General features: G+C 40.8%; 2 protein-coding genes across 2 annotated transcripts in view; one reads left to right on the forward strand and one right to left on the reverse strand.

Moving 5' to 3' along the window:
• FMN1 (formin 1) overlaps positions 1-21194 on the forward strand; it is a 417492-nt gene that overhangs the window by 53503 nt on the left and 342795 nt on the right. The window lies entirely within an intron of this gene.
• On the reverse strand, positions 12535-14165 carry LOC128587651 (tubulin beta chain-like). The gene has a single exon (XM_053594044.1). The coding sequence runs from the start codon at positions 14040-14042 to the stop codon at positions 12708-12710; it is 1335 nt and encodes a 444-aa protein (XP_053450019.1). The 5' UTR covers positions 14043-14165; the 3' UTR covers positions 12535-12707.

The raw sequence follows: 21194 nt of genomic DNA on the forward strand, positions 1-21194 counted from the left end.
AGCAGATTATGAAAATTTCAGACTGAAAGGTTTGAATAGCAGTTTATAATTACATACCATTTGTTCACATCTATGAACTCATTTACACTGAATAATTATTATCTTAGTTGTCATACAAAGACAACTTTAAAAAAATGTGAAGGACTTGTTTATAGACCTTCATAAAGTTAATAAAAATATACTACATGCCAAGGCATTACAAATTATTTGAATGTGGGAAAATATTGATTGACTGAAAATACTGATGAGTTGTCTGTATCTGCACTTTAATAACAAAGAAAATGGCTAAAGGATTTTAGCTGAGATTTAGTACATTCTAAAATAAAAGACTTAGTAGTCATAAAAATGCCCAATTGATTTGCACTTATAGAAATCTATCCTGGAGTTGTTTTCTGAGTCCAGAGACGAAAGATGCACTTCTGGGAGAACTTAGAGTTTGTATGAGACCTTTAGTCAGCAAAGGCTGCTTGGCCCCATTTTAAATTTAGGCCCAGGTAGGCACTAAGGATCCAGTTTGAAAAATTGCCCCTTTTGGGTAGTTTCACGCTTTGATGTGATCTGGTTGTCACCCATGCCCTGCCGTTCCTACTGCGCTGGAATTGAAGATGGGAGACTGCTTAGGTCAGCACTAGTACCCTGATTCCTGCACTGCTGAAGGCCATCAGCATGACCCAGGCAGGCAGCAAGGGCTCTGGGTTTGCAGAGAGCTGACATGGCCATGCCTGCCGGTAAGAACTCCAGCATCACACATGGAGCTGGAGGCACCAAGGCCCCTCGGGCTCTGAGCAGGTCACGGTCCATCTCTCCACCTCTAGTTCTCTCCCCACCAAGGAGGCCCATTTACCCCCTCAGTGACAGTGAAACCTCAGCCTGCACCTTTGCCACCCACTCCAGCTCTCAGGTGCTCCTCAAGGACTGGCACTCCCACTATCCTTCACCCCCAAATCCTTAAGACCTCACTCCAGACTTTTTAGCACCCATCTGACCTTTCAAGGCTACCAGCTTTGGTTATTTGGTCAAGAGCCCTTCGGTGCATGAGAGAGGACCAGAGGAGAATGTCCAAGGCGCAGCCCAGGATGTAAAGGGAGTGGCTGCCTGCTTCCCTTGCCCAAAGCACGCCCCTCCTAGGGCCAGTGGGTGGCCCATGGGGCATCTTGCTGACCTACACTGGCATCTGTCCCCACAGCAGGGCATCTGGGAGAACATTTCAGCATGAGAAAGTCACCGAGAGGCCTTGCCCAGTATGAGCGCATGTGGAGAGAAGTGGGAGGGCTTGGAGGCCAGTGAGGGCTGCCCCAGTGAGGGCTGCCCCAGCATGGTGCTGTTCCCCTGCAGCCTCGAAGAGACCTGGGGAAGATGGCCTCTGACACTGTGGCTACTGCAGGTGCCACATGGGGAAGGGCTCCAGTTGCCAGAGGTGTACTGAGTCATCTGCTGCCTTGGCTGCTTCGGCTTGTTTTCCAAGGTCCTGGATGAGGTGGAGCATGGCGTGGGGTCTCTGCTGAATTAGTCTGTCCCTTCACGAGAAAAAAGTCTCATGGAGTCACCCTTCCCAGCCCCGGGGAAGACCAGGTAAAGATTTTCCTGCCAAGTGTTGGCGATGAGGTGTTAGGGGCTCATGGCCTCCCGGCTGGAGCCTGTGGACCTTGGCCCAGCGCGGGCCAGGTCATCCGCATCTTTGCCGCACTGCTGCCCGAGTGCTGGTCGTTTTTGTGGTGGATAACCTCAGTATCCTCTCCAGCGGTTCCCACACAGTGTTAGCCTTGCTCAACCCCTTGTCCTGGCAGCCACCTTTTGTCCTATCCTCCTGGCCTCCATGACTGATGTCCTCTACTGTCCCACACCCTTCCTGGCTGGCCTCCTGTCCAGCTCTTCCCCACCCTGGAGCAGCTGCCTGAGCAGGAAGTGCTGATGGTGAATCTGGGATCTGACCAGAAAAAGGATGATGAGGACAGGTCGTTACCTCAGAAGTTACAGGCAGCTCTGGAGCAGGCTCGAGAGAGGGAGAGAATGAACCAGTCCTCCAGGACTCTGACAGTGACTCCAATGACGAACGTCACATACCCTCCGTAGGCTGGCGTCAGAGATGCTTACCCAGTACTCTGTGGGGACTCTGGGGCACCACTCCCTCTTTGCGACACAGAGTGACAGGGGGAGAGGGCCTTTCAGTGAGAAGTCTTCTGCAGGACTGTGGCCTCTGAAAGCATGTGCAGTTTTCTTGGGGTTTTTATGGAATCTCAGACCTTTGCTGGCTTCAGCCGAGACGGGGAGTTCAGGAAGTGTCAGACTGTCTCAGCCAAACTACGGGTCTTCCCTGGAGGCTCTTGGCCTGTCGGCCTGCCTTCCTGCTGCCCCTGCTTAACAGTCTCAGGCCCCAGAATGCAGATGGTGTCTTGTTATGTACAACGGGACTATTTTCTTTTTTTCAAATCTTAGAGTTTCTATTTTTTTCTGGCAGCCCCCTTCCAACCCTCTGTTTCTGAAAGGCAAAGGCCAATTAGCCCCCATTTGCAGTAGGACTCTTGAGCCTGGTCCCCTTGTTCCTCCCACCCCCTCAGATGGTCAGTGAGTCCTGGGAAGCCCACCCCCCAGCTCTGCCAGTGCTCTTGGGACCGGCTCCCAGTCAGTGGTGGCCATAATATGGTGCACAGTGTCCCTCCTTGCCACCACCTATGGGTGATCTCAGTAAAGAGTGTACAGTTGTTTGGGCCCAGAAGGAGAGGGGAAGAAATCTATCCTGAATATAGTCAAACATCAAAAAGAAGAAGAGAAGAGAAGCTCCCATGTGAGGGGCTGTGGGGACACGTCCTTCTGATGTTATTTGGGGTGCAGGACAGAACAGCAGTCCAAAAAGTGCTCTTCCAGCTTTAGTACAGAATTTTTCTCATTTAGTTACAAAACTATTATAGGGTCATTATAAGAAAATATAGATTTATAAAGTTAGAAAAAATATTCCATCATCACCACCCAAAGGAAACTTACTGTTAAAATTTACTTTTCTATCTGATCTTTTTACTATGCTTAAAAAACATCCCCATACTTTATATATAATTTTTTGGCTCAACATGCTTATAAGCATTTTGTTCTATTTTTTGACTTTTTATACATTTTTCTTTCTTTTTTTTTTTATTGTTGGGGATTCATTGAGAGTACAATAAGCCAGGTTACACTGATTGCAATTGTTAGGTAAAGTCCCTCTTGCAATCATGTCTTGCCCCCATAAAGTGTGACACACATCAAGGCCCCACCTCCCTCCCTCCATCCCTCTTTCTGCTTTTCCTCCCCCCCCATAACCTTAATTGTCATTAATTGTCCTCATATCAAAATTGAGTACATAGGATTCATGCTTCTCCATTCTTGTGATGCTTTACTAAGAATAATGTCTTCCACTTCCATCCAGGTTAATACGAAGGATGTAAAGTCTCCATTTTTTTTAATGGCTGAATAGTATTCCATGGTATACATATACCACAGCTTGTTAATCCATTCCTGGGTTGGTGGGCATTTAGGCTGTTTCCACATTTTGGCAATTGTAAATTGAGCTGCGATAAACAGTCTGGTACAAGTGTCCTTATGATAAAAGGATTTTTTTCCTTCTGGGTAGATGCCCAGTAATGGGATTGCAGGATCAAATGGGAGGTCTAGGTTGAGTGCTTTGAGGTTTCTCCATACTTCCTTCCAGAAAGGTTGTACTAGTTTGCAGTCCCACCAGCAGTGTAAAAGTGTTCCCTTCTCTCCACATCCACGCCAGCATCTGCAGTTTTGAGATTTTGTGATGTGGGCCATTCTCACTGGGGTTAGATGATATCTCAGGGTTGTTTTGATTTGCATTTCTCTAATATATAGAGATGAACATTTTTTCATGTTTTTGTTAGCCATTCGTCTGTCATCTTTAGAGAAGGTTCTATTCATGTCTCTTGCACATTGATATATGGGATTGTTGGCTTTTTTCATGTGGATTAATTTGAGTTCTCTATAGATCCTAGTTATCAAGCATTTGTCTGATTGAAAATATGCAAATATCCTTTCCCATTGTGTAGGTTGTCTCTTTGCTTTGGTTATTGTCTCCTTAGCTGTACAGAAGCTTTTCAGTTTAATGAAGTCCCATTTGTTTATTTTTGTTGTTGTTGCAATTGCCATGGCAGTCTTCTTCATGAAGTCTTTCCCCAGGCCAATATCTTCCAGTGTTTATCCTATGCTTTCTTGGAGGATTTTTATTGTTTCATGCCTTAAATTTAAGTCCTTTATCCATCTTGAATGAATTTTTGTGAGTGGGGAAAGGTGTGGGTCCAGTTTCAGTCTTTTACATGTAGACATCCAGTTCTCCCAACACCATTTATTGAATAGGGAGTCTTTCCCCCAAGGTATGTTCTTGTTTGGTTTATCGAAGATTAGGTGGTTGTAAGATGTTAGTTTCATTTCTTGGTTTTCAATTCGATTCCAAGTGTCTATGTCTCTGTTTTTGTGCCAGTACCATGCTGTCTTGAGCACTATGGCTTTGTAGTACAGACTAAGATCTGGTATGCTGATTCCCCCAGCTTTATTTTTGTTACAAAGAACTGCCTTAGCTATACGGGGTTTTTCCCGGTTCCTTACAAAACGCAGAATCATTTTTTCCAAATCTTGAAAGTACGATGTTGGTATTTTGATAGGAATGGCATTGAATAGGTAGATTGCTTTGGGAAGTATAGACATTTTAACAATGTTGATTCTTCCCATCCATGAGCATGGTATGTTCTTCCATTTGTTAATATCCTCTGCTATTTCCTTTCTGAGGATTTCATAGTTTTCTTTATAGAGGTTCTTCCCCTCCTTCGTTAGGTATATTCCTAGATATTTCATTTTCTTTGAAACTATGGTGAAGGGAGTTGTGTCCTTAATTAGCTTCTCATCTTGACTGTTATTTATACATTTTTCTTAATTATTGGGAATGATTCTGCACAGAGAATGGCCACCCATCTATTTACTATTATTTGCTAATTTTGGACACTTGGCTTGTTTATAATTTTTTCAGTTTTAATAAGCTGAAATAATCATTTTTGCCCAAGATGTTTGCATTTTAGAAAGTTTCTTTATAGCAGATTCTGAGAAGTACTACATTGTCAAAATATGAGGATTGTCTGCCTTTTAATATTTATCGTCATTATGGTTCTCTAAGTTTTAGTGTACTCCCACCCAGTGTGAACTCATGCACTTATTTATGTATTCAAAAAATATTTAATGAGAACTGTCATCTGCTGAAGCTAACTTAAACATGACGTGCATTCTCCTACTTTTTCAGACCTATGCTACTCTGTTATCACCATTGCATATTTCCAAGCTTTTTAGCCTTTCTGATTTATGGAGGCATATTGTGTTTTATTGTCCTTCTAACTTGCATTTCTTTCATTACTCGTGATGGTCAACCTTTCCCCATATTCTTTCGTCTTCTTATTTGCCCATTTATCCATTAAAGTTTTTAACGAAACTGTGGAAATCATGGATTCATGGTGTCCTTGCATAAAAACCTCACAAATCTTGTTTGCATTTTAGAATAACGACATTTATTAATTAATTAAGAGACGTCAGTTTGTCACTGAACCACGTGCCCATCTCCATCTCAGAGTATTGATGCTAACTCTCGATCAACTGTAGATCATTCCTACCTCGCCTTTAGGGAAAGAAATGGGCCATGAATGGTGAAGTTATGACACATTTACTAGTTTGTTTGGTTTCTTCTTGGGCTAATTGTGGGCACTGGGACATTTTCAGTCCTACAATGAATAACTCTTTCCCTGTTCTGAGAACTGATTGATCATCTGAAGGATTCCTATTAGGAGGCAGAGTGGTAATCAATTTTGTAGGCTGAGGTCACTGACAGGGGCGAAAGAAAATAACGTGTGAAATTTAGGATGAATTGCTTTGGGGTTTTATCTGGATTTACTAAGACAGGGGAGTTGTTTGGGCAAATGTTACCTCTTTAGGGTCTCTTTGAAGTGACTATCCAATGAATCAAGGAAAGGGCAGTTAAATACCTCTTGGTGAGAACATCAAAAGAGGAATAGGATATAGTTACATGTCAGAAGCCAGGGGCTATCAGTTGACCTTTCTTAAAAGTGGGGAGAGGAATTTGAATGATTGGATGGTTTTTATGATATGGTGACCTTTTATTTTATCATTTTCACTTTTTCTTCCTTTTTTCTTCCTATTTTCAATTTCTCTAGGTCTACTCTTGCTTAATAACAGAATTAGAGAACTAGAAAATAAAAGTAATGTTTTTAGTGTCGTCTACATTATAATATCATAATTTCATAATGTAATCTTTTCCTGAAGGGCAAAGACAGTAAAATAATACCATTTGAATTTATTGTTCTTCTCTTGTGTACTATCATCTCCTTTCTCTACTTGTGAGAATAAGAGATGCGTAGAAGATTCACACTCACTGATTCTTGCTTTGTGTCCTTTAGCTTTCTATGTTTTCCCCCATCCATCAAAACTTTTACTAGAGCAGTCACGAGCTAGTTAAGTTGTCTGTTTGAATTTCATATCTCTTCTGTTTTCTTGTTAAGCCAATGAGGATGCCAGGGAGTTAAGAACTGCCAAAAAGTGAACAGACAAAAAAACAGAGGGAGCTTAGCCAAAGGATGATGAAAAGATGGCACACAACTCACTACCTTCCCTCCCGTGCCAGGGAAGGCATCGCTCTCTCAGGGAAGAGTCATAAGACTCTTTTCTGTGGGGCCTGAACACAGCTCAGAATTCTCGCCAATGTGGCATTCTAGCCACTAACTCCCAATAGCATGGCATCCATGCTGAAACCTGAGTTATTTTCTTTATTAAAGATCTACAAACACACTTCTGGCACTTCAGGAGTTAACTAGTTAACTATTATTGGTAAGTGGCCTATGTGAAATGTCTGAAATGTACTAGCACATCCTTTTCTTCACCTTGAAGGAGAGACCATCAAACTGCCAACTATACAGAAGAAAACCAGATCTGATGCCTTGCATTGCCATAGCTAATTCTGTCTGACACTCATTAATTATATGTAGTTTCAGGTAATGATATGTATAATGGGATAAAATACTTAAGAGAGAAAATGTTGGCAGAAAGTCAGCAACAAGAAGGCATTTCTGCTTGAAGGATATTTGAGTAGGACTCTGAAAGATGTGAATAAATCAGCTGTGTGACAAGCTAGGGAACAAAATCTCAGCAGAGAAAACACCGAGTGTAAATGCCAGAGGCAGGAAAGAAGTTGTGCTCACAATATGAAACTAGTGTATGGTGCCCCATGACCACATTAATGTACATAGGTATGATTTAATAAAAAATAATAAAAAAAGAAAAAAAAAGTAAAGAACAAGGTCGAGGTGAGGGAGGAACCAGGTTAGGAGGCAAATCAAGAGTTTGGGATGAAGATTAGTCACACAGTGAGTAGCTGGGTGTCTGTATGAATAGGAGAGTTAGAGGTCACAGCTGGATATGTTAATTTGGGAGTCACCAGAGTTGAGATGGTCTTAAAGCTTTGACATTGGTTGAGATGATGGATGGAGTGAAAGGGGATGGAGAAGGGAAGGGGGAAGATTGTAGGGTACTGAAACATTGAGAGTGATGGTTCTCTGATAGGGGCAATTTGTTCACCAGGTAACATTTGGCAATATCTGGAGAAGTTTTTAGTCATGATAGTTGCCCAGGGGATGAGGTAGGCGATGGTACTAGTAATTAGTGGGTAGAAGCCAGAGATGGTGCTAGACCACCTCCAAGGCAAAGGATATCCTTCCACAGAGAAGAGTTATCTGGCCCCAAATTTCAATAGCTCTGAGGTTAAGAACTCTTATTTAGAGGTAGGGAGTAGCCAGCAAGGTGACTGAAAAGTAGTGAGCTCAAACTAGAAGAGAAACTTGGAGATTGTTGAGAGTCGGTTTTGTAGAAAAGAATTTCAAGGAAATAGTATTGAGTTGAACTTTGCTGGGTGCTACTGAAAAGTTCCAGGAGACGAGGACTGAGAATTGACTACTTGATTTTACAAGAGAGAAAACTTTGGGATACATCAGTATGACTCAAGATTTCTTTGAAGACTAATAGACTTAAGGATGTTTATACAGTTTATAGTACACATTAGACAAAGCTGGGTTCTTGTTTTAAGCCACAGAGACAATACCAGCTGGAATTTTTGGTGTTCTCATTCCTTAGCCTTTTGTTATTATTGTTTGTGAAGCACTGGTTCTGGTTAGCTTTAAACAAAACAGGAATTTATTTGTACAATATTATGGTATGTTACAAAGCAACAAAAAAATGAATAAACTGAGCCTTGAACCAGCTGGCACCAAGGAAGCTCTGAGAAGCCCATGAGTAAAAGTTCATAGATAGGGCGGCGCCTGTGGCTCAAGGAGTAGGGCACCGGTCCCATATGCCGGAGGTGGTGGGTTCAAACCCAGCCCCGGCCAAAAAAAAGTTCATAGATATTTTCTGCCATTTGTAAGACTGGGATCCAGTGACTCTCAGTTTCTTTCAGTTTCATGTTCCCAGTGTTTTGCAGAGAAAAATCTGTTAGCATTGGCTGGGGTCAGGGTGCCATTTGCTGATCAGTCATCTCTAAAAGGTCCAGATATGGCAAAGACGTGGCCACTCAGAGCATCCCCTTCTGTGCTGGGAGCTATTCCCAGAGTAATGGGCCTGGGACAGGCCAGCTGTTTCCAAAAATACCTTCCAGTTGTCACCCTCTCACTGCACACATCCAAATAGTCCCTCAACAGCAACCTCAGCTCCGGCATGCACAACACTTCCAGCCTGCCAGGAGACAGTCCAAGCTCACACCTGTGAGATCAGAAGGGATGCCATGGTGCCCTGTTCTTTCCGTCCTTGCTGGGTACTGTTCTTTTCCTGTTCTATTGTGGTGTGTTACTGTTCAAGTGTGATCTACCCACTAATTACTAGTAGCATCCATCGCCTACCATCATTTTGCAAATGATGAATCAAATGGATACTTTTTATTGTAGTGAATATACCCTAGTAGTGACACCAAAAAAAAAAAAAAAAGGTCATATTTATTTAAAGAAAAAACAGGAAGTAAATATTCAATCTCTAGATGTCCCAAAAGCATGTAACAAAATACAGGATTAGTCAGGACTCCCTGTTTTTCTACCTCACCTCAAGGTCATATGGTACACTGAGTCTTTCCTCAGTTATTATTACCCATGCAAAACCTCCTTGCTTTTAGCCAGTATCTCAGCTGGTCTGAGTTTCTTTGGGGAAGAAAACCCTTTATTTCTGAGGGGTTTGAACCTTTGAACAGTTCAGTCTAGATAATGAAGTTTTCTGCTAACTTATCCTCCAGATTCCTCTCATACCCTGCCAAATCCCAAATAATTCTATTTCTTTTTAATAGGGCAAGTCGTGGTGGCTATTGATAATAATCCCTACCCATTTTTGCCTGTTTTTTTTTTTCTCCCCTACAGAAAGAGCTCAAAATGACCTAGAGAAAGGCTTTTTTGTTTCTAATTCTGAGGGATGACCTCTGAGCAGTGGGAACATATTTCCATTTCATAATAAAATATCTACAATTATTAGAGGCAGAAAAAAACGTTGAATTACCCTTTGGTTTGCAATCACCTAAATCCAACACAAATGAGAATTTGACATTCTCATTGCTTTTTCTTTTAATGATGCAAATATTAAGGCTCAATTAGCATTGTTTTAAAAATAGAGTTGATTGTTTAAACATTTACAAGAAGGGCAGGATGCAGTGGCTCATGCCTATAATCCTAGCACTCTGGGAGGCCTAGGCAGGAGGATCCTTTGAGTTCAGGAATTTGAGACCACCCTGAGCAAGAGTGAGACCCCATCTCTAGTAACAATAGAAAAACTAGCCAGGTGTGGTTGGCCAGCCTGTAGTCCCAGCTCCTCAGGAGGCAGGAGAATCACATGAGCCTAGGAGTTTGAGGTTGCTGTGAGCTAGGCTGACGCCGTGGCACTCTAGCACTATAGCCTGGGCAATAGAGTAAGACTCTCTCTCAAATTAAAAAAAAAACAAAACTATAAAGAAAATACTGTCAAATCACTTTAACAAAGAAATGCCTTTACTAATTTATATCACATTATCTAATTTTTACTTTACTCTTCTTTCTTTTACAGTTAAGTCCCTCTATCCTTGGTTCCATGGCAAGTTACAGAATTATTTTAAAGTTAAATTAGCTAAAAAACATTGCTTCAATTACCAACTTCCCAAGTGCTGGTGTTTTTATTTCTTTTAGCAGATTAGGTTCTCAGTGGCTGGAACCATCTTGGGCACATATCATATTTCAGTTGTGCCGAGTCCTCTGATGTGTTATTTCCCTGACCCCATAGCAGGGTGGTTGTGGCTTTCCCCCAAATTTTCAGCATTCCTATCATTAATATTTATATAATTATCATTTCAGATAAAAGGAGAGAAAATGAATTATTGGTGCTTCTATCTCTTAGCAATGAGTCACCATTGTGACTCATGTTAATATTTTAAATTAGAAATTGTGAGAATTTAACAAGAAAGTGCAGTTACATATGAATGTAAATAAAATCTAAGCCCAAAGTAAAAACATGACTCCTGAAATAGTTGTCAGCATCATTCAATTCTGTCTAATCCTCTTTGCTCTTCCAAAGCCATCATTAACAATTTTGTGCTTATTTATAATTTCCCAGCAATGTGAGGCTCAAAGATTCCTCTTCTGTTATCTGGTGGAATCATTTTTGGGGAATGTTTGTTATGAACTTGAATATATTGAGAAATCCTTCTTGGTTGAAAAATAGGTGATGAATTCAATTCTATTTTTAGTATAGATGTAGCTCCCTTTGCATAAGGTAGTTTCCTGAAAATTTTGCCTATGAAGTTAATTTTCTTTTAGTGAATCAATTTGTCTAATGATACGCATTTTAAATGGGACTTGTGTTTTCTGGTAGGAGAATAGCCCCAAGACATAGTAAAATTGTATCTGAGATTATGGCAATCACATCAGGGAGAAAAATTGGTAATTTTCAGATCGTGATAAGATACTTAAAATAAGTTACTACATTAGAGATGATTTTATATTTGACCAAATGGGTATAATGGGAAAGAAACTGTTAATAACTTAGCCACACAAAACATTGTGAAAAGGCCCTCACTTCTCCAGTATTCTTCTGCATGTAACTTGAAACTCATTCTAGTACTTTAGGATTTTTTTTCCCTTTGGCATATGATAGTCTGAAGGGAGAAAGAGAAATAATAGAAATTGAAAGGTGTAAATGGTGGTGCCCAGAGATAGGAGCAGAGGAGATGTTCAGGCCAGGTTTATTGAAAGGAGAGGGTGACTTGCTTGGGCAGTGCAAAGATGGTGTCTCTGTGTGTGTGGGGGGGCAGTTAGAGACCCCTTTTATATGGAGCTGTGGGGGGTGGGCACAGTCTATAGGTTGCCTGTCAGGTTGGGGTTTTTTGGCAAGAACTTCTCAGGTGCTGGGCCAGTCAGATCCTTTGTGTCTTTGTCTTAGGAGGAGAGAAGGAGGAAGCAAGGGGGAAAGGGTTTGTTTGTGGCTACATTAGGCCCTCCAACAGAAATATTTCAAAATGAATAAAATAAAATTTGAGAATATAGTTGTTAAACCATTCATTTGAACTGGAAAGTGAATCTTTTGGAGAAATGGAGCTCCGTCCCATTCTACCTTCTTTCTTTCTTTTTTTTTTTTTTTCCAACTCCCATTTATTTTTGGCTATTGGGGCAATGTCATCTTTTCAATATGAAAAAAAGCAGCAAGTTCAACACAAAATAGAAATCTGAAGTATAGGAGAGGACAAAACCAAACGTAAGGAGAAAAAAGCAACAGCAAAAGGAAGAAATGAGATGTTAAAAAAACAAGAGGGTGTCCTGTCCCCTCTCTGGGGAATGAATGATATGACCCATTTAGGTGGCAATACATACCTTCCCACATAAGTCAGGGATATTACGTCTTTGTGGGTAAGAAAAGGTATGGGAAGGGCATTTCTGGAAGTTTAGGGACCAGAGCTGGTCTCTGTCCCCTCCTGATCTCCTTCTCCTATCAGGGGAAAGGAAGGAATCCAACGTATCCGTCAGGTGAAGTGTAAGAGGGGAGGATCCCATTTGGGGAAAAAATTGCTCCCAAGGACAGAGCTTGGAAGGAGATTGAAAATGAAGATAATACTGTTAATACCTCCCTTGAAGCTGAGATGGAACCTGTAAATACCTGGAAGTTATCACTAAATATTCTGGATTTTCCTCTCCAAAACTATTTTAGATTGGAAAAATCCCAACCCCTTCCTCGGAGTTACTTCTACACTTACTTTCTACCCCTCCCCCCAAAAAAAACTACCTGGGCATAGGATGATGGTCATCATCTGCATTTTCAGCATTCAGTTGGTTCTAAAATAAATGGCATTTGGATGAGACCCAACTTCTTAGGGAATTATTTTACAAACAGAAGGAAATATTAACTGGACAGATGGGAGGAATGGGCACCAGAAGGAAATACAGGGTTACCTAGAATGCAGAAATCTAGGTTTCCCGAAGTGGAAGGAGAGAGGAGACATTCAACAAACAAGTATTTATTAAGCGCCTACATGTGCCAGGCACTGTTCTAGACCCCCCCCAAAAGAAAAAAAAGATAAGAGGCAGCAAACACGAATTCTGAGGGAGAGGAAAGGGGTAGTTGAGGAAGAAGGTTAAGGGGACTGAGAAGCTTGAGGTGATAGGGGCTGTGCCTTAGGCCTCCTCTTCAGCCTCTTCCCCAAAATCCTCCTCCTCTTCTGCGGTGGCATCCTGGTACTGCTGATACTCAGAGACGAGGTCATTCATGTTGCTCTCAGCCTTGGTGAATTCCATCTCGTCCATGCCCTCGCCTGTATACCAGTGGAGGAAGGCCTTCCGGCGGAACATGGCTGTGAACTGCTCTGAGATGCGCTTGAAGAGCTCCTGGATGGCTGTGCTGTTGCCAATGAAGGTGATTGCCATCTTGAGGCCACGAGGTGGGATGTCACAGACAGCTGTCTTGACATTGTTGGGGATCCATTCGACAAAGTAGCTGCTATTCTTGTTCTGTACATTGAGCATCTGCTCATCTACCTCCTTCATGGACATCCGTCCACGGAAGACAGCAGCCACAGTGAGGTATCGGCCATGGCGGGGGTCACAGGCAGCCATCATGTTCTTGGCATCAAAGACCTGCTGGGTGAGTTCTGGCACAGTGAGAGCCCAATACTGCTGGCTTCCACGGCTGGTGAGAGGGGCAAAGCCAGGCATGAAGAAGTGGAGACATGGGAAGGGCACCATGTTGAGTGCCAGCTTGCGGAGGTCAGCGTTGAGCTGGCCAGGGAAACGGAGGCAGGTGGTGACACCACTCATGGTGGCTGAGACAAGGTGGTTCAGGTCCCCATAAGTTGGCGTGGTCAGCTTTAGGGTACGGAAGCAGATGTCGTAAAGGGCCTCGTTGTCAATGCAGTAGGTCTCATCAGTGTTCTCTACCAACTGATGGACAGAAAGGGTGGCATTATAGGGCTCAACCACGGTATCAGACACTTTGGGTGAAGGCACCACACTGAAGGTATTCATGATGCGGTCAGGATACTCTTCTCGGATCTTGCTGATAAGGAGTGTGCCCATTCCAGAACCTGTGCCCCCACCCAGCGAGTGGGTCAGCTGGAAGCCCTGCAGGCAGTCACAGCTCTCTGCCTCCTTCCGTACCACATCCAGGACTGAATCAACCAGCTCAGCCCCTTCTGTATAGTGGCCCTTGGCCCAGTTGTTGCCTGCCCCAGACTGACCAAAAACAAAGTTGTCTGGTCTGAAGATTTGGCCAAAAGGACCTGAGCGAACAGAGTCCATGGTCCCTGGTTCTAGATCCACCAGGATAGCACGAGGAACATATTTGCCACCTGTGGCTTCATTGCAGTACACAGAGATTCGGTGTAGCTGCAGATCACTGTCCCCGTGGTAGGTACCGGTGGGGTCGATGCCATGTTCATCGCTGATCACCTCCCAGAACTTAGCACCGATTTGGTTGCCACACTGACCAGCCTGGATGTGCACGATTTCCCTCATAGTTAAAATTTATTGTTTTTGCTCGCCTCAAGGTGTTTACGGGGCAGATTTTTTTTAATGTTTTTTTTTCTCTCTGCTGGTTGCAAGCTAATAGAATGGAACGTGCCCCAAAAGATGGAGCAGCGAGCTCTACCTTCTTTCTATCCTTGGTGTCTAATTTAGCACTGAGAAAGAGTAATAATTGTGTTTAAATCTTTGGGAATATCATGCAGCTGTAAAGAAAGATGGAGACTATACCTCTTTCCTGTTTACATGGATGGAGATGGAAAATATTCTTCTTAGCAAGGTATCTCAAGAATGGAAGAAAAAGTACCCAATGTACTCAGCCCTAATATGAAACTAATTTATGGCTTTTATACGAAAGCTATAATCCAATCTCAGCACAAGAATATGGGGAAAGGGGGGAAGGGAGAGGAGGGGAGAGGGAGGATGGGTGGAGGGAGGGTAATTAGTGGGTCCACACCTACGGTGCATCTTAGAAGGGTACAGGTGAAATTTACTAAATGTAGAATATAAAAATCTGAACACAATATCTAAGAAAATGCCATGAAGGCTATGTTAACCAGTTCGATGAAAATATTTCAAACTGTATATAAAATCAGCACATTGTACCTCATGATTGCATTATTGTACACAGCTATGATTTAATAAAAAGAAAGAGTAACAATTGTAACAGCAAGGGTTTATAGGGCTCCAGTGCCACCGTGCCCTATAAACGCATTGTGTATATTAACTCTTTAATCTTTATAGCAACTCCAGAAAGTGAGAACCATGACTTTCCTCTCTTACACAGGAGATTGGGATACAGAGAGATTAAATCAATTGCCAAGTTCCTTTGGCCAAGAAGGAAGTTGGAGCTGAGATTTAAACCCAGGCTGTTAGTCCCAGAGTCCTTGCTAAGCTTGGTAGCAGACACTCTTTAGGACTGATTTTAAAAAGAATAGAACTTGCCCCCAAACCCAGGATATTCTGTACAGAAACGGTACACGTAATGCACTATAATCTAATTCATTGAACAAATATTATTATGCACTTGGTAAAATCAGGTGCTATGCTAATGCTGGAGTGCCTGGTACTGGACAGCAAGACAGTATCCCATAAAAGTTTTCCCTGGACCTTAGAGACAACAAGTAAACAAATACATCTATTCTATGGAGATAAAATTAGATTGCTGTGAAATAGCCACTGGAAACTTGTATTTTAAACTGGGAGATTAGGAAAGGCCTAATTGGGCCTTTCCGATTTCAGAATTGGGTAAAAGTATATTTCTACATACTGAATACTCACATGAAAAAGTTTTATTATAAATTTTCATCTAGTGAAAACAAAATAAAACCAAAGTTAGTCAATGTTGCCATAATCCATCTTTAACTTTAGGACAGTTATGGAAAGGGGAAAAAGCAGAAAGGCATCATGTCATTTGTGTTTGCTCATGCGTCATACCTGCCTGGCCAGAGCTTGCCCTGAAATTGTGGTCTCAGTAATACCCAACAGCACTCAGATTTTATAATGAATCTGTCTTTTGTAAAAAAGTAAAGGAGGACAGGAAGAAGGAGGGAGGGAGGAAAAAAGGAAAGAAAGAAGGGCAGATGGATGGAAAGGAAGAACCCAATAGCTTAAGATTGCGCTCACCTTCCACCTGTGGCACTAGGTTCTACTGACTTAAATTTAGTTTTTTGAAAATATTTCAGCTATAGACTTTGAGAGAGAATTTCTGTCTTCCAACCTATTAAAGTTTTACTTCTCTGGTTACAGCCCCACCCCACACCCACTCAGCACATCTTCTCATTTCTCCTACAGCTCCTTCTTTCATTGACAGATAGGGAGGAACTTACAGCCCTGAGTATGAGTGTGGATTCTTCTGAAACTTGGTGAATGGTGTTTATGAAGACCCACTCTGATAGAGGGAAGACTTTTTAGAGCCTCCTGGTAAAGCAGACACACATAAAACAAATTAGCAATCACAGAGTTGTCCTATGAACAGAAAAGAGGAGATTCACTTAATCTGGAAAGACAAGGGTAAGCGTGGTAGAGGAATTGAGATTTAAGGAGGGCTCTGAACAATGGGTAGCACTTTGTCTGTCTGATACAGGTGGTTGGTTAACCCAGGTGAAGTGGATAGACAAGAAAGTGTGTAATGGGGAACAGAAAGCAGCCCAGTAGGGTGGGAAGCTGAGATGCCCAAGTGGGGTAATAGAGGGGGATTTGGGGAAGCATGTTATGGCCAAATATAAAGTGTCTTCCTATCCAACTGAGGAATTTGGATTCTATTCTATACACAATAAAAAATAATTGAAGGTCTTTGAAGAGGGAAATGTCATAATCATAGAACTGGTGGTACAAGATAAAAAAAAACCAAACACAACAGTAAGTTGGGTCTCATGTTGTTAAAGGTATATACTAATCCTTGGAGAAATTGCAGAGATTTGTCCCACCTCAGAGATTGGAAAGATGCAGGGATAATGACTCAGCATATTTCCACTTAAATTCCTTTTTGTTTAGAAAACTGGATGGCTTTTAGAAAATCACTGGATTATTGTAAACTTAATTACACGGTAATGCCAAATGCAGGTGTTGTTTCAGATATGGTATCTTACCAAATGTATCAACACAGCTCCTTGGACCTAACATGCATTTATTGATTTAGAAAATGCTTTCTTTTCATACTAATCAATTCATCTTTATGTGAAGGGATAGCAGCATACCATCACTACCTTACTTTAGGGTCATGACACATTTTCTGTTCTCTGTCTTGACATACTCTGAAAGGAGTTTGATCATCTTGATAAGTCACAAAAGACTACACTGGCCCATTATGTTGTTGCTATTATTCTACTTGGGTATGGTGCGCCACAGGTAGCAAGAACCCTAGGTGCCGTAGTAATATACAAGCATACTACAGGGTATGAAATAAACACTGTTCCAGATGCCAATTGTTGTCTCAGAGTCCTGACAGAAAATAGACTATGCCTTCAAAAGGGTTTAAAATGAAAATAGTGAGGAAATCGTGTCCAGAATGAAGGACAGAGTAAAGAAAATAACTTGGGATTTGTGAGCTTCCCAGGAACTAGCATTAGCAGGAAGCCCTTCCTAAACTTAGCCCTGAGGAGGAAAAGAAAGGAGATGATATTATAGGAACCTAGTAAGAATTGGAGGCATGTAGTAAGAGCTATGGATGTAGAAGGAAGTAGCCATCTCCAAAATCTTAGTCTGTCAGATATGGAGTGACACAGCCTCTTTCTCATTTTGTTCTCTTTCTTGCTCTTTGTTAGAAGTTCTTTTCAGCTATCTTGTAATTACTGGTTGTTTGTACCTACATGAGTTCTGGAGACTAAAAAGCTAATTGGAAGCCCTGAGTGCCAGTTTAAGGATACTGGATTTGAAAGTTATCATTAGGTGATAGAGGATGGCTGTTTATTGAAGAACCTATACTAGTTCATTACCCTTGAGCTAATCTTGTTTCTCTCCAAATAATGTTTCACTATCTGCCTAGCCCTGGAGATTCAAAATGTTCTGGGAGCTTAGCAGGGGTGCGATTGGGGGAGCTAAATCCTCAGCATTCAGCATTCAGGAAGCACAGGGTTACTGAATCTTCTGTTTTCTACGAGTTAACAACTAGGCCTCAATTGTACCTGATACCACCTCTAGTCCAGCAGATAAACATTGTCAGCCATAGTGAGGGAAGACAGTAACTCAGCCTTAAGTAAGGCTATAAATTTCCCTCCAATTACTTCGTTGGCTGCATTCCAATTTTTTTTTTCTAATTTCCCTTGTGATTCTTTGGCCTAGAGTTATTTTGAGGTGTGTCTAATTTCCAAATATTTGGGATTGTCCAGATAGCTTTCTGTCAATATTATCTAACTTAATTCCATTATAGTCAGTGGTCATGTTAAATATTTTTTATGATTTTAATTTTTTAAATGTTATTGAGGCTTGTTTTATGGCCCAGTGTGTGATCTATTTTGACAAATTCCATATACACTTGAAAAGAATATATATTCTGCAGTTATTAGATGGAGTAGCTTATAAATATAATTATTGTAAAATTGATAGTGTTTAATTTTTTACATGCCCATAGATTTTCTGTTAAATTGTGGTATTAGTTACTGAGAAAGAAATGTTGAAATCTCCAAATATACTTGTGGATTTATGTATTTCTCACTTCAGGTCTAATAGCATTGCTTCATGAATTTTGAAGTTCTGCTATTAGGCACAAATAATGAAAACTTAGGACTCATGTCTTTTTGATGCATTGACTCATCTATCATTGTGGAATTTCTCTATTTATCCATTTATTCTCCCCCTCCTTTTTTTTTTTTCTAAAATGCTTATGTCATTCTGTTTATCTTTTGTTCTAAGAAGTCAAATAATTCTCTAGTTTTATATACATAATATTGTTTTCTGTGAATAATTTCATAATGTTTTTATCACTGATTTTCAGTTTATTTATTATGGTTTTCTTTGTGTTTATCCTGCTTGAGAGTCACTGAGCTACTTTGATAACATTTGGAAAATTGAAATCAATACTCTTTTAAATACTTTTCTGTTCCTCCTTGCCCCCTGCTCCTGGTTATACGTATGTTAGACTTCTTGATAATGTTTCCATTTCTCTTTAGAAAGAAATTTTTAAAAAATAATTTATAACCCAAGGCTTAGTATTTTGTAGGTGTTTTTTTTCTTTAATATACTTTCTTGGCTATTAAGATAATTAGTAATTACATCGTATCTCTTTAAGAGTTTGGCTTTCCACTGGTGCAACTATCCTCATAATAACCAGAATAATGTGACCAAAAAAGGAAAAAGATCATTTAAATTTACTTATAGTGAATGCTATATGACACGTTTTCTGTATTCTTGTTCTTTGCTTCAATATTTTTTATTAATAAGCAAGTATATTTTTTATAACCACACATATCCAATTTTTTTGATCACTTAGGCATTTAAAGTACCAACATCTAATTTCTTGAGCATTTTTCTTTTATCTTTTCTGCACCCAGTCTTACCTAGGGGCTCCTACCTTCTATCTTTTCTCAGGAGGATTTGTGACACTTCAAATATGTGCCCCTATATTTCAAGTGTTAAAGTATCTAGTGTAACTATGACCACAAATGAGTTTCCTGACTTTAATATTTAACTCTTATCTCCCATTCTTTACAGAAAAAAGACCATGGAAGGAGGTTAACATAACAATCTTCATAATATGTACAGTATTTATATATTATTCATTTATATGTGATTTCATTTAAAGCCATGCCTATAAATAGTTTCATTCAGAGCTCTTGGTGCCTATTTGACCTTCAGGGAAGAAGTATCACAGGGTATCTGTGAAGGACCTGAGGGGCTGTTGTTTCAGAGCTGATCAGTCACTTCCTTGGAGCTATTGCATTTGATGACGTGAATTCTATTTTTGGAACTTGAACAGATTTAGGATCTGCTGCACTGCAGTGTGACCATGAATTCTTATGAGCTTAATTATTATTCTCTTTATCTTTTTGGACAAAAAAATAGCCCTTCATGTGAATGGGTGATCTTAAATATGCCCTTATTATATATAGGTTTCTTTACTTAAAGTAGAGACTTGTTTGCTTTCCTCATTAAATCCATCTACCCCCAGCCCAAGAAAAGTTTCCCAAAGGAAAACCATTTAGAGCCTAGCTCAATATTAGGCATATTCTTATTACCTTCATTTTATTAATGAGGAAGTAAAGACTCAGAGAGGTTTGGTAATTTCCCCGAGGTCAAACAGTTAGTAAAGGTCGCAGGCAGGAATTGAGCCTACCTGTCAGAAGCTGGTGACCATGCTCATACCTTTCACATCTGCTTCTCTCTCAGCCTGCAGCATCCTCATCTGGGGATTGGCAGCCATGTCCTTCTCTAAACAGCATAAAACATTTCTGTGGTCCTTGGATTTTCATTCTGCCTTTTCCCTTAGCTGGCAATGTTGGAAATATCACAGTCTTCCTAGATTTCAGTTCCCTCAATGATAAAATGAGCAGGTAGGTGGGGGAGACATACAGGGCCCTTCCAACTCTAAATTCTGTTGTATTTCATCTGAGTGTAAGCATGATGTTAGAAATGCAAATCATATTGTACTTTCGTGACGGCTGTGGACGCTTCCCCTCCTAGGTTCTCAGGCTGAGGTAGCCTCCTCCACACTCCCTCCTACTTCTTCAACCACCAGCAGCCGTCCTCTGCTTGGCCACACTTTCTGCCTTGTGTTCTTGTTCATTTCTGTCCCCACACACTCCCCGCGGAGAGAGTTAGAAGCTAGGATGGATACATACAACACGTTCTCAGAATTATATCGACCTAGATGGTTTGGTGACTCTGAATCATTTTGACACCTCTGGGAATGGCAGTGAGGGCAGTGATGTTGGTGAGCGTTGATTTCTAATTGACAGACACCTGCCACAAGACTCTCCTTTCACCAAAGCTCTACGTCTTGAGTATGTACCTGAATAATTACACACACAGGCACACACTTGCTGTACAAATACTTAACAACGTCACTTTCCATTAGTTAACACATCTAAGTTGCTGTCTTGCTTGTTAAGTACATGTTTGAGTAACGTAACGGAGGACAACCTGTCTACATTTATGTATCACTTGTGATATTCATGGTTGAAAACACTTCACCTCCTTAAATTTAAGTGAAGTCATGATGGATGGCCTTAAGAAGGACAGCACAGAAGCTAAACCTCATGAGAGTTTCAAGCTGAGGACTTTTTCCTCTCCTTTGGAAGGCACAGCCCCTTCATCATTGCTGTCAAGTCAGGGCTTTGGCATGACAGGAAAATTAGAGAAGAAAACCTGAATAGTACTGTAATTTTGTTTCCTAGGGACTTTTGCCCAAATATGATTATATAGTATGTTTAAAAACTTCTTTTTTGGAAGTAAATATATATTCTATATATTTTTAGATGAATAAGGTCAATGCCTGGTAAATAAAGTTATTTTTTTAATGAAATGCAGTTTGTGTGAGGATCTTCGTATGAATGAGGGAATGAGGGTACCATGAGTTTTCACTTGATTTTTCAAAACGTTTACAGTATATTGAATAATTGTTTTCAGTATGAATGGCAAAATAAAAATACTATAGTCTTTAATTCCTCTCAGCTTTTGAAAAAGTTTAAAATGTTTAATAATTACAGT

The sequence above is a fragment of the Nycticebus coucang genome, chromosome 6, assembly GCF_027406575.1.
Source record: "Nycticebus coucang isolate mNycCou1 chromosome 6, mNycCou1.pri, whole genome shotgun sequence".
In the NCBI taxonomy this organism is placed as follows: Eukaryota; Metazoa; Chordata; class Mammalia; order Primates; family Lorisidae; genus Nycticebus; species Nycticebus coucang.

Excerpts from the sequence above, each read along its gene's own strand:
- LOC128587651 (XM_053594044.1), bottom strand. The coding sequence starts at position 14,042 with ATGAGGGAAATCGTGCACATCCAGGCTGGTCAGTGTGGCAACCAAATC.